The 14,348-nt window shown below is 36.7% G+C and overlaps 1 protein-coding gene across 3 annotated transcripts in view; it reads left to right on the forward strand.

Moving 5' to 3' along the window:
- The window catches only part of LOC120304200 (cytochrome b5 reductase 4), a 36,431-nt gene extending 22,565 nt beyond the window's left edge, over nt 1-13,866 (forward strand). For 2 of the 3 annotated variants that reach the window (XM_039334493.1, XM_039334492.1), the window contains 10 exons: nt 627-684; nt 1,181-1,274; nt 2,291-2,323; nt 3,655-3,777; nt 5,465-5,605; nt 6,174-6,326; nt 6,607-6,757; nt 9,057-9,143; nt 11,980-12,144; nt 13,254-13,866. In XM_039334493.1, the coding sequence (XP_039190427.1) occupies nt 627-684; nt 1,181-1,274; nt 2,291-2,323; nt 3,655-3,777; nt 5,465-5,605; nt 6,174-6,326; nt 6,607-6,757; nt 9,057-9,143; nt 11,980-12,144; nt 13,254-13,308 (1,060 nt within the window). In that variant the 3' untranslated portion in view covers nt 13,309-13,866. Of the gene's footprint in view, nt 1-626; nt 685-1,180; nt 1,275-2,290; nt 2,324-3,654; nt 3,778-5,464; nt 5,606-6,173; nt 6,327-6,606; nt 6,758-9,014; nt 9,144-11,979; nt 12,145-13,253 lie in introns of those variants that run through there. The other variant, XM_039334494.1, reaches the window with a different exon arrangement.
- Nucleotides 13,867-14,348: the final 482 nt, after the last annotated feature.

The raw sequence follows: 14,348 nt of genomic DNA on the forward strand, positions 1-14,348 counted from the left end.
GCTAAAAAAAACCCCACTCCAAATTCTTTCTTTTCACAACTCAGTTGCAGTTTGTAGTACTTAAATATCGTGTTTCCCCAAAAATAAGACCTGGTCTTATATCTTTTTTGCCTCCAAAAGAGGCACTAGGTCTTATTTTCGGGGGATGTCTTACCCACTTACCTTAGGACCGCCGCAGCCAGGCTTCCCATGCCCCGACACCTGCCTCGTCTCGCTGGCCCACTTCTGCAGCCACTCGCCATCACTTGTGCGCGTCGCCCCCAGCCTCTGTTTTGCCAGCGGAGGCCTTCAAGAAAGGCCCCTGCAGCTGAGAAACGAGCTCCAGATTGACGCAGGTGGCGCCCCCCGACCTCCATTTTGCCAATAGAGGCCTTCAGGAAAGGGCCTCTGCAGCCGAGAAATGAGGTCCAGATTAACTTGCGCGACATCCCCGGCCTCCATCTCAATACCCTATTTGTTTATCAGAATTCTTGTGATGTTTTCCTTCAGTTTAAGAAAGCCTAAAATTATTTCTATGACCGTCTCACAATTAAATAATATTTAATAAATCACACATAAAGAAAAATCTCCGTGGAGGCACATATTTTTTACAAACAAAAATTTACAGTTTTCTCAATTTATTTCAGTTATGACTGGTTCCAGACACAAGATTCAGTCACTGTGGTAATATACACTAAACAAAAGGTAAATAAATTCAACTGCTGGAAAACATTTGCAATATTGTAATCTTCTCTTTTTTCAGTATAGGCTTTGCCTTTGTTTCTTTTCTAGCTCTGTTATTTTTAAATGTTTAGATGTATCTTAATTCATTTCTTGAGAACACTTATTTATTTGTTTATGATATTTATTTATTTTTCATATTTATTAACCACAATCTCCCTCAGACATCTTTTTTTGCTGTCTCACATGTTTAAAATTTACTTCTAGACTATTAGTATGACTCTTCTCCTACTATGTAAAAATCACCTTTCTATGATTTTTAAATCACCTCCTGAAGCTAAACATAAATAGTTAAATTGAACCAAATATGCACTCTTCATCTAGTTCCCTCATCTTCACTTTCTTCTTGTTGCTTCTTATTACTTTGTAAAATGCCATTGATTGTGCCTAGTGATAATAATGTATAACAATGTTGTAACAGCTGTTTGTACTCCATCCCCATTTTCCTTCCCTCTGAAAGGATATGAATTCTGAATCGGTGATAGCAGATGTTCAAGAACATACATTAAGAGGAGAAATAATTGTGAAAGACTTCTCGTACCTTATACATGTCGGTAAGCTCTTTATTGGCATATTAATTTTGTTCACACTTTATCAGTAAATAAGTGGATTATGACTGCATTAACATAACACACGTTCGCCTGATGCCAATATTATGTACATTTGTCAGCTTTTGTAAATGGTGAAGGCTGCATTTATATCATGAAACTAGGATCCAATGATGTAAAATGTGCTACACTGTGTGACAGAAGAAAAAGTGTTTATTCTTGGAGCTTTTTTTTTTTTTTTTGCACTTTTTCCTGTTCTTGAGCAAGATGTTTAAAAAGCACCTAAACCAAGTGAAAAATGTGATTATCAAAAAGTTTCGGATTCCTCAATACTGAATTTCAGCAACTGGAGCAAATGGAAAATGCATCTCTGTGTTTTTTGCATTAGGCACATCTGATGAGTGGAAATACAGGAAGCATCAAAATACTAAGATGTATGGTTTGAAGTAGGTCAGAAACGACTTCTATAAGAAGCAGCAATTCTCTAAATTTTACGTCGGACTGTTTCCAAGTCCATCTTAATGAAACCATGAACTTAACTAGGAATACAGCATATCTGATCTCCCATTGGGTTATCCATTCCTTTTCCCAGGGAAATAAGGAATTCCAGATATGCTCACTTCTTGCTCAGGTTCAGTGATTTGACGCTACTTGAAAACCTCTGGTTTGCATATATTTTATCAAAGCTCTTTATTACACATGAGTGGTTGCTGCAAATTTGTTTTTTCCAGGTTAGTGCAAGCCTGTTTTACATGCAAAAACAGTTTTGGAACTATTACATACCATGGGAAGAGAGGAAAACTCCACAAATCTAAGGCTCATTCATGTAGTAATGGAATTGTGCCAAATAGCTCATTGTGTAAGTTTTCATTGTACAGATTTTCATAAACTGAATTACACCATGATCCATGTTTAAACAGTTTCACATTTTCTTCTTACCTTATTGCTTAACAGACTTTATAACTAATAATCTTATGTAAATTAAAGACTTTATTTAACCAGACTATATGCATCTGTTTCAGAACTGAGTTATGCAGTTTATAAAGATATGATAGGTAAGTAAGTATGTTATTTTTCGGTTCAAACATGCTTTTTTTTTTGCTTCCTTTTGCTAACATACTCAGGAGCTGATGTAATATGAATATTCTGTTTTGATTTTTTCTGGTATTTTTTTTTAAATATTTTTAAATAATTAGAGAGTGGAAAGAGAAAAAACAATAGGAAAGCTGGAACAAAGAATTTATTGAAAGTTTTCAAAATATAAAATAAGGAATTTGCAAAATGTTAAAGCAAAAAAAAAATTCACTACTCTTACAGGCTATATTATATTAGAGCAGATATAATTGTACAACAGTTCCACATTCCAAGAACTAGTACTAGAATCAAGTCAGGGTTTTTTTTTTCTTCTTCAATTTTTCTTCTTTCTTTTAAAAGATCACAAAAAATAAATAGTGCCAGAATACACAAGAATAACCAAATCATCAGGCATTGATGATGCTATCTCGTTTGGTAATGAAAAGTCTGCAAGAAAACCATCAAGCTCAGAGAGCACCAAGGATCCCACAATAACAAAATTTAACCTAAGCTAAACCAACCAATGGTATAGGGTTTCCTGCCTGAGCAGAGGGTTGGACTAGATGACCTCCACGGTCCCTTCCAACTTTATTATTACTATTATTATTATTATTATTATTATTATTATTATTGGGTGACCCTTGGTCAGTCATTCTCTCTCGGTTGTCAGAAGGAGGCAAAGGCAAACCACTTCTGAAAAACCTTGCCAAGAAGACTGCAGGGATTAGTCCAGGTCAGTGGTTCTCAACCTTTTTATACAGCGACCCCTGGTCACACAGATGCGCCGCGCATGCGCGGCGCCGCCCCTGTGCGTGGCGCCGCCCCCATGCGCGGCGCGCATGCGCGGCGCCGCCCCCTGAGGGGGAAAAATGGCAGATCGTGTTGTTTGGCGACCCCCATAAAATGGTCGTTCGACCCCAAATGGGGTCGCGACCCATAGGTTGAGAACCGCTGGTCCAGGTAGTCAACAAGAGTCAACACTGACTCAAAGGTGTGTACATCTCCCTGCCCCCAAGACTCTTGCTTTATATTTTAATTTTTTTTATTGTATACATTTGTATTCTGTTACCCATGCAAGGGGATCTAATCCAAACACTGCTTTAGTTGTAAAAATGTGCTTTCAGACCATGACATACATATATTTTGGAAGTTTATGTATGTATAAAAAAAGTTTCATTCAGTAACACTACACGTCCTGTTTTAAGAAACTGAATGAAATTGCCCTCCAGCAGCGCTTGATTTCTAAAATTACATTACCTGTGCAAAATGTTGTAGGTGCATTGCTATAGAACAATACTATGTATCTTTTTAGTACAGATTTCTGAAAATGTGGGAAAAGTGGAATTTGTTCTGAAGAAGAAAGAAAATTTGTCCTGGAAAATACTTGGGCAGCCTCTAGAGAATCATAATTCTTTTGTCAAATGTACAGATAGAGGTAATACATTTTATTGTTCCACTCAACGTTCATTTCTGCACAACTCCTCATAATTTTAGGGTATAACAGAAATTCCTGCTCTATAGATCTGTGAAGGAATATAGAGCTGACCTTCAGGAAAGCTGGGGCAAGTCATTAAGGGGAGATTTGCAGAAAAGATTACACAGTTCCTGACAAAAAGGAGATCATGAGAAAGATCTAAGTGTGTTTAGTATTAGATAGGACAGAAAATGCTTTGGGCAGGCTTTTCAGATTCTATTACTGCATCTTAACTACAATTAAGATCATCTCCTGAACTCCTGACAAAATTGGTTTTGACACGACTTCGCAACTAACAACAATAACAATCTCAACAGGATCTGAATCAATACTTGCAACGATATGATAGTTTTAGGAGATGCTCTTTGGTGGAATCATACATAACTGTGTGCAACTGTGTACACTTTGTAGCTCAGAACATCACTGCCTCCAAGCAGTTTAGATTAATAAAGCAGGATGTCTGTCAAACTTGTGCTTTTACTTTGGCCAAAAGCAGAATGATAAGAGTTAGGGAAGAGAGAAGGTTTTTAATATTGATGAATGCTCTAACCTCTGAGGATATAAAGAAATGCCTCTAAAACGAGGTGAATAGTGATCATCTCCTGATTGTGCTTGAGTTTCTGTCTTACCTTCTGTTTACCCTTGCTTTTGTTAAAGCATTGATCGATTATAAGTAGCTTATTTTCGAATAAATTTTCAGCAGAGTCTGGGTGAAAAAGCAACATGAATGATGATTAGACCATTGTGTGGTTCACTGGGACAGTCTGGTTTAATGAAGAGAAGAACGAGGGAGGACATAATAGCAGTGTTCCAATATCTCAGGGGCTGCCACAAAGAAGAGGGAGTCAAGCTATTCTCCAAAGCGCCTGAAGGCAGGACGAGAAGCAACGGATGGAAACTAATCAAGGAGAGAAGCAACCTAGAACTAAGGAGAAACTTCCTGACAGTTAGAACAATTAACCAGTGGAACAACCTGCCTCCAGAGGTGGTGAATGCTCCAACACTGGAAGTTTTTAAGAAGAGACTGGACGGCCATTTTTCTGAAATGGTATAGGGGTTCCTGCCTGAGCAGGGGGTTGGACCAGATGACCTCCAAGGTCCCTTCCAACTTTATTATTATTATTATTTTTATTATTATTATTATTCGTTTTGTTTGCCACTCGGAGAAAAAGTGGCTCTTATCTGCTACACTGGCATAGTATCAGCTTGTAATGATGTACCTTTGCATCATCATGTCTATAATTGATTTGTTTTACACTGTAAGACTTGAATATGTGGACCAGACTTTTGGCTAGAAATGTTCTTTGAATCTATATCTCAAGAATTTGAATATATTGACATTAATATACCAGTAAATATAAATGTTAACATTTTGAGATTAAAATATTAATGTAATATTTGAAAAATAGTAGTGAGCAGAATAATGACACTTGTTTGATATTCTTTGTAAGAGGCATAGAATTTCAGTAACTCAGATTGAGAATTTTCATTCTGTTTCTATAAAGGGAGTTCAGGTCATTGAGAAATTTCTTTCTGAAACTCCTGAATAGAACAAAGATTTTAAATGTATTTAAAGCATAAATGTTTAACAGTGTTAATACTTGTGCAAAGTACATTCAGTTAATTCCTTGGTTTTTGTGTTTCTAAGGTTTGTATTATAGGAAATGCAAGCTGTTGTCAAAGACAAACGTCAGTCATGATACTAGACTGTTCTGTGTAGAGTTACCGCCAGGAACACATCTCCAAGTGCCAGTGGGACACCATCTTTACCTCAAACAAACAATTACAGGTAATGAGGTGAAAATCTCACCCTGCTTCTAGAAATTATTGGTCCTAATTCTAATTTTCAAGGAATGTACAAGTGGTTGATTTTTTTACTAAGGGAAAAACATATATCTTATACAGCAGGTTTTTTTGCTCACCAATTATAAGGTATTTTCTGCAATCTGGTGATTTTGACACATTTAATATATGTATTTTAGATATTGGTGTTGATCTTTGGCATGGCATAAATAGGTTTCCTATGGGGCCCTGTTACTGACACTCCTTGGCCAAAAGTATCTACAGCATGGATTGGATAGGAAGGGTAGAGACAGATGATATACAAAATAGGTTGACAGTAATATTCTAATCAAACAAAATAACACCTAAGAGGTAGTTCATAGCATGATCATGCATTGATCTTTGGTTTATTTAGAAATAAATTGGTCATAAGTGCCGTACTTAATCTATGGTTTTTATTATTCACCCAGATATTAATATGTTTGTTCTTAACATTCATATCTTTTTGCACTAAAGCTACTTGTAATATTTAATGCTTCTTATTATGGATTTTTTTTTGCATTGTCTTTCCTTAGGTACAGAGATAGTCAAGCCTTACACACCAGTATTATCTTGTTTGGTATCACCATTCAAAATCCCCTCTTCCAATGATAAGGCACAAATATCTTTTATAATTAAAATTTATCCTGAAGGACTTTTTACACCGGTGCTTGACACTTTACAAATAGGTAAGACAGACGTTTCTCTTCCCCTCTCAGAGCATCTTAAAATGTATTAGTTTTTCTTTTTCATTTTTAAAATATTTTCAAAAGATATTATGCATTTTTTAAAAAAAGAATAGTATTGTGTAGACTGCAAATTGCCCGATTTCATTTGTTCCATTTTCTGTAGAATACTTGCGGGTTTTTTGAGATTGATGCTAACTTGCATCTATCGGGGGAACATTTGTGATTTTCTAATCTTTTAACATTTATTGTACTATATTTGTACTATTTCATTTTTTAATAGGGGACTATATTTCTCTGAGTAATCCTGAAGGTACTTTTAGAAAATCACAACTGGAAGATGTAGAAGATTTGCTTTTATTGGCAGGAGGCACCGGATTCACACCGATGGTTAAACTGCTCAGCTATGCCTTAAGTAATAGTCCTACCCTCAGGTATCTTTCTGTTCTACAACCTTGTTGTTGTTAGTTGCGAAGTCGTGTCCGACCCATCACGACTCCATGGACAATGTTCCTCCAGGTCTTCCTGTTCTCTACCATCTTCTGGAGTCCATTTAAGTTCACACCTACTGCTTCAGTGACTCCATCCAGCCATCTCATTCTCTGTCGTCCCCTTCTTCTATTGCCCTCAGTCTTTCCCAGCATTAGTCCCTTCTCCAGTGAGTCCTTCCTTCTCATTAGGTGGCCAAAGTACTTGAGTTTCAACTTCAGGATCTGGCCTTCTAAAGAGCAGTCGTGGTTGATCTCTTCTAGGACTGACCGGTTTGAACGCCTTGCAGTCCAAGGGACTCGCAGGAGTCTTCTCCAGCACCATAGTTCAAAGGCCTCAATTCTTTGGCGCTCAGCCTTTCTTATGGTCCAACTTTCACAGCCATACATTGCAACTGGGAAAACCATGGCCTGGACTATACGCACTTTTGTTGGCAGGGTGATGTCTCTGCTTTTTAGTATGCTATCTATTCCTGTTCATTTGGGGCATTCAAAGCCTTTTCTTTTTATTACTTCAAATAAACTATACTGTTCAGGTAACTGCTGAGTGACCAACTTCGTAATAATGGCTGCCAGCATATACTTTTAGTTTGCTCTGTAGCTCTTCCTTCTGTTTCCCAAGGTCATTGCCACATACCATTACAACAGCAAAAGGGAGAAACCAACACTGAGCTGCCTCCCCCATTCCATCAACAAGATCTGTTAAACTCCTTCTAAAGACAAAATTCTTTACACGGAAAGCAAAGTGTAACCTGAGCCCATTACAACCTATTCCGTTTTTATGTTACTATTTGTATGCCTGAACCACACTGGCCCCATGTTTAACCACTGCATGTGATAAATAGTGAGATGCACAGCATAACACAAGACTGTATCTGGGAATACACATAGGGGTAATGCCAGATGCAGAGGCACTGAGAAATTTACAGGCAAGGCATTTTGCTAATAAGCCAGCTTCTCACGCAACTTGCTATATGGTTATAAAACTCAACAAACCAGTCCCTTCTCATGGATGTGCCATGGCAGAACTCAGCATACTTCCCTGTTATATGTCACAGGGAGCATTGCCTGTAAATATTTACCTTTAATAATCTTGTGCTGATAACACTGGCTTTCACTCACTTTTTCTTGGAAAAGCAGTGCCCCCTTCCTTCCTTCCTTCCTTCCTTCCTTCCTTCCTTCCTTCCTTCCTTCCTTCCTTCCTCCCTCCCTCCCTCCCTCCCTCCCTCCCTCCCTCCCTCCCTCCCATCTTCCATTCTTAGTGACACAGTGATTGTAGTCTAGAGCAATTATGTTTGAATCTATACCAGTGGTTCTCAACCTGTGGGTCGGGACCCCATTTGGGGTCGAATGACCATTTCACGGGGGTCGCCAAACCACGCTGTCCGCCATTTTTTCCCTTTTCCCTAGCAGTCCTACTCCCTCTTATTGGTGGCCACACCCACTTGGGGGTCACCACAACATGGGGAACTGTATTATGGGGTCACGGCATTAGAAAGGTTGAGAACCACTGATCTATACCATCTCTAATGTTGTTTGGTTAAAATAGCAGCATAGCTGAAAATCGCATCATAAACTTCATAAAAGCATGTCACCCTTTGGCCCAGATGCCATGAGAATCATTTTCTTTATGGCAGTCAAGTTGCTGAAATAAAAACATGAAATGACTTTAGTTTAATTTCATTGCTTTTGTTGACTCCTTATAATTCTGGACTAAACCTGGCCCCCACTTTCTTACATAATGGGCTTTCCATATTCAATAATATTGGAGGAATACTGAAAGGAATACTGAAAATAGTCTATTTCTATTTTTAAAAAGCTAGAATATGTAGTTACAAACCCCGTGAAGTAAGAAAACAGTTGAGAAGGATTAATTTGTCCTCCCTCCATTCAAGAAAGAACAAAGTGGGATGGGAAGGACTGTTTCAGTGGATAGATGGGGGTACCTGTTTTCTCAGTAAGTTTATAAGGGACTCAGTTCTAAAGTACCATTTTATACAGGGTGCTGTATTTTCAAATGCGCAGAAGGGATATGAGCAAAGAAGGGGCAAGCAGAAAGCTGGAACCATCACATCTTACTATTTTTTGTGTGTTTCAGAGATCTGCTACTAGAGCTGAATAAGTGGATTAGCTAAAAACATTCTGGGAATTCTTACTGAGGTGTTCAGGGTTGTGTTTTTCAAAGAATACTGTTTGTTCACAGATTTTTAGAACTGAACATTAAATATTGAAATATCCCTTTAAGGGCAGTAAAAATGATGTTCTTCAACAAGACAGAAGATGATATACTTTGGAAAAGTCAGCTGGAACAGTTAGCCCTTAAGGACACAAGGTAATTTAATAGTTTCCAGAAACTGAAGTATACAATGACTTCGTGTTTGTTTTTTTTTTGTTTTTATCGTGTCTGCTGTTCATATAATGTGATACAAAAGCCCACCATTTAAGCAGGGACTTCTTTTGGGGAAGAATCAGTGGAGTTGGAAGGGGACCACTTAGGCTTCCAAATCTGAGTTCCTGCCCCACTCAGAAATCCAGTTAAAACATCCATGTTAAATCCACCTTGGTCAGTGATGGAAGGACTCTGCCTCTTTTAGTATTTTGTTCTACTATCAAAATCCATTGTTCCATGCCCTCCCTTCTAGAATAACAGATACAATCATAATTGTTTTTATTGTTTCCAAACTTTGTGACCACATTCTATGTCTTTTTGATATCTCTAACATATAATGTTTTTATTTATTTATTAAATTTGTTTGCCTCCTATCTCGCCACAATGTATATTGTATATATGCTGATAGGTATGGAAGCATTCATACAGTACAACCTGTATGCTAATAGCTGTGGCATTCTGGGATTGTTTGAGCTAAATAAATGAATTGCCAGGGTTGGATAAAGATAAGACTAATATGATTAGGAAGAATTGCTACAGTAAAAATGAATGTGTTGCCGAAGATTTTATTTCTATTTCAAACGATTCTAATAAAACTTGAGAGAAAATTCTTTCAAGATTTAAATTCATTGGTTTTGAACTTTATTTGGCAGGGGAAAAAAGCTAGAATTAAGATGAAAACATTACAAGATGCTAAGGAAAATGGAGGTTTTGGGTTGCCAGAATGGACGTTGTATTACCAAGCATCTGTGTTAACATGGGTGAAAGATAACACTTAGAAATAAAAGGTTATTGTATTTAGAGGGACATGACTTACAATTGGGGTGGCACGCTTTCTTATGGTACGGGAAAAATAAAGTCTATAAGTACTTTCAAAATCATTTTATAAGAAATACCTTGTCAACAGTATGGGAAAAAATTAAAGCTAAAATATATTTAAAAATTCCAGGGTGCTTATCAGTGAGGGAGGCATTTATACATCCAAACTTGGTAGACTTTGAAAAAATATGGACATATAAAGATATTCTAGATATTGATGGGAAATTAAAATCTAAACAAGAACTGGAAAATCAGGGAATTAACTTGTCCTGGTGGGCACATTTACAGATATAAAGTAGATATGAAAAAGATGTAAAAATGTATGGATTTTATAAGGATCAAACTGTGTTTGATAAGATTTTGTTAACCTCAGATGAGAAATTAATCAAGAAAATGTATAACATTTTGTTAATTTTGGATATGGAAAGTGAACAAGTGAAAGAAACAATGACAAGGTGGGCAAATTTTTTTGGCTATAATATAGAATTAGAAAAATGGCAAATGTTATGGGAGAGAAACTACAAAATAACAATGTCAACCTCATACAAAGAAAATCTATATAAAATATTTTATAGATGGCACCTGCCACCAGCAAGATTAGCAAAAATGTTTAAAAATATGTCAGATAGATGTTGGAAATGTAAACATAACATAGGCACATATTATCACATTTGGTGGACATGTGGTAAGGCAAAGGCCTATTGGAGAAAAATACATATGTGGTTAGACAAAATATTGGGTGAACAAGTGGATTTTAAACCTGAACTTTTTTTTACTAGGTATTATGCCTGAAAAGACTAATAAGCAGAAATTATATTTAATCTTACACATTTTTGCACAATACTGGAAGAATGAAGGATTGCCATCAGAAGAAGAAATAATCAGGAAAATATTGGAATGTGCAGAGATGGACAGATTAACTATGAGGTTGAAAGATAAAGAAGATACAGACTACTATTAAATTTGGAACCTATTTTATTCTTGGCTAGAGGAAAGAATGAAGGATTAGGAATTGAACATGTATTAGCATAGCAAATTCCAGACGACTTGTTGATTGGAAAAATTAACATATGTTGATGAAAAAAAAACAATAAAATCTTTACAAAAAAAAATAAGACTAATATGAGCAGATGATACCCTCTCCTGTATGCAAAGGGTAACAGGTTCTGCTTTTAAGTTTTTTTTTTAATAGATCATCATTTCTTAGACGCATAAGCTAGGAAGACTTGAGAGCAAAGTTCATTACCTCCGTAGTATATTCTAAAAAAAGCCAGAATATTTGAAAATGATTAGTACTTGAAATAAATGACTGTCCTAGCACATTATCTTAATAATCAATTTTTCAATGGGCCTCCAGAGCTTTTGTGAGCAGTCATTCACTCTGATTGGCTTAAGGAAGAGAAAAGGATGTAATTCCCTGCTGTTCATTGGTTTTCTTGATGTCCCTAAAAATCTACTTCAGATTACATACACTCGAGAACAATGTAACAGCGTGAGGAGAAAAACTGTTTGTCTTTTAGTAGTGATCTCAGTCCCTTTGGCTGATGGAAGGTCAATTCTGGATCCAACTTTTGCATTATTGTGTCGGTAGTAAAGAGTATAAAGCAGAACTAACCAGGTTCAGGATGCTGGTTCAGTTTCTTACCTACAGATAGTCCTTGTTTAGCAACTACAATTGGGACTTGCAACTTGGTCATTAAGCAAAGTTGTTGCTAAATGCTTGTGACCTTATTTCAGCATTTATTTTGCTCTATGGAGCCCTGAAGGTCCTAAATATCAGGATTGGTAATAAAGTTACTTTTTCATCACCATCTTACTTGCTGATGTCACCGCTAATTGAGAACTACCTTTATGTTATGCATGAATTGGTAGTTGCGTGAGGATGATGGAATGCATATGGATTTCTAAGCATTTGAAACGTGCCTTTTAAACATTGGTATCTTTAATTACTGTTTCTCAGGTTTGACATTCAGTTTGTTCTCTCGGAGCCAAAGAAAGAATGGCCAGGCAAACAAGGAAAAATCTCCCTCTCTCTGCTTTCTGAATTTGTGAAGAGAAGTCAACACAAGTCTAAAATACTTATATGCATTTGTGGTCCATTACCATTTATGGAACAAGGAATACAGTAAGTGAAATGGGAACAGGAGATAAATACTGTTAAACTGCATATTTTCCACATTGCCTATTTTAAACGTTTTAAACCAGCGGTTCTCAGCCTCTGGGTCGCGACCCCATTTGGGATCGAACGACCATTTCAGGCAGTCGCCAAACAACGCGATCTGCCATTTTTTTCCTCAGCCGGTGCTGCGCCGCGCATGGGGCGGTGAATGGGGGCGCCACCGTGCATGCGCGCCGCACGGGGCAGCACATGGGGGAGGCACCGCGCATGCGTGCTGCGCAGGGGCGGTGCCGCGCATGCGTGCCACGCAGGGGCAGTGCCACGCATGTGTGCCACGCAGGGGGCGGCACCACACATGCGCACCGCCTCCTTATGACCGGGGTCGCCAGTATAAAAAGATTGAGAACCACTGTTTTAAACAGTCTCACACTTTACGTGAAATGTTTTGAACACTGCAATGTTTTGAGCATAAGTAGGAAAGAGTACATTAAATACGTTGACAAATTTGTATCCCAGTTTGCTTAAGCTCCGGTTTGAATCATTGTGGGTCCAATGCATTTTGTGGATATTTTAACTCAGCTATGTAAGTACGTAACCTCCATACCAGAGTACGTATGAATGTATGCTTTTTGTTAATTGCTGTTGATTCAGTCATGGCTCATTGGACAAGCCATCTTTTGCCACATAAAACCCTTAGTTTGACTGGCCAGACGGGTTTATATGTACATTTATCAATATGAATCAGTAATTAAGACTAATATTCAAAGGATCTATTTGGAAGCAATTTTCAATAATCCTTGCACCACTAAATTAATATATGACTCAGAATAGAGTTCTAGTCAAAGACTGTGTTTTTAAAAGAACCACACTTATAGTTCCTTTTGAACTTTGATTTACTTTTCAATTGTGAAACAGGTCAAATAAAAACTTTAAACAAAATTAATATGGTAAATGTGACGAATGAATGTTCTCTTCTTCATTCCATACATTAAGAATTCATGTGCCTGTGAGAGAATATACTTTTAATTATCTTTTAGCTTGTGAGGAAATAAAAACATTACTTTTTTACACAATTAGATTGGGGTTAATTTTCCATTTAATACATTTTGTTTCAGGTTTTTACAAACTCTTGGACACTCGGGTAGTGATGTACATTGTTTTACCGCATAACAAAAAGAGAACATTGGAACTCCTGTACATATATTTCATCATCATATTTATTACTTTCATTTGAAGTTCAGCAGGAAAATATTATGCATGAATAATGTTAATTTTAATATAAGTACTTGAATTCTGTATTCTTGGTCAAGAAATAATTTTATATTCTGCTTATTTGTAATTATATTTATCTTTGCTACAATGTGAACTGAAATATTTTAGATAAATTAGATCATTTTATATGCATTGAGCAGATATGAACTCTAATCTCCATGAAGAAAGGTTTAGTAGCATTCCTTTGCACTGATAAGCATCAGATACCTTTTCTTACATTATAATTTTGTTACTGTAAAATAACTTATTGGCAATATATTAGATACGTACATATAAAGTGGTTAACTCAGGAAAAAGATTGGTTGCAATATAATCATATTAATATAAAGCTCTAGTGTTAAAAATGTTAGCTTTGTGTTCTAATTCACAATACATGAATTTTATATAATGAATTACTTTTTTGTATAAGACCAATAAAGCAAGGAAATGTTGCATTAAAAGGAAATATTTGTATTATTTCAGTCTTCTTGTATTGACTTTAGGAGATTAAGAATTACTTGACATCTCATATTCTGGGAGGATTGCTTTCTGAATATAGGTACTCTTCAAACACAGTCTTCCAGAGAAAAAATGAAGGTCTTATTTTAAAATACCCAAAGGATGCTCGCTCTGGAAATTTTGATCAGGAAACTCTATTACTGTTTATTTGTTAGATTTATAGCCTCCTTTCTTCTAGGACAGGGGTTCTCAACCTTGGCAACTTTAAGACTTGTGGACTTCAACTCCCAGAATTCCTCAGCCAGCAAAGCTGGCTGAGGAATTCTGGGAGTTGAAGTCCACAAGTCTTAAAGTTGCCAAGGTTGAGAATCCCTGTTCTAGGAGCTTAAGTCAATGTGTACAATATCTCCTCTTCTATTTTTTCACAACCACCACTCAGCAAAGGATTGAAATTGGACATAAGTCTACAATACCTTGGTTCTAATTTTACATCTTGACAT

The sequence above is a fragment of the Crotalus tigris genome, unplaced genomic scaffold (assembly GCF_016545835.1).
Source record: "Crotalus tigris isolate CLP2741 ecotype Arizona unplaced genomic scaffold, ASM1654583v1 scf7180000017631.5181431, whole genome shotgun sequence".
In the NCBI taxonomy this organism is placed as follows: domain Eukaryota; kingdom Metazoa; phylum Chordata; class Lepidosauria; order Squamata; family Viperidae; genus Crotalus; species Crotalus tigris.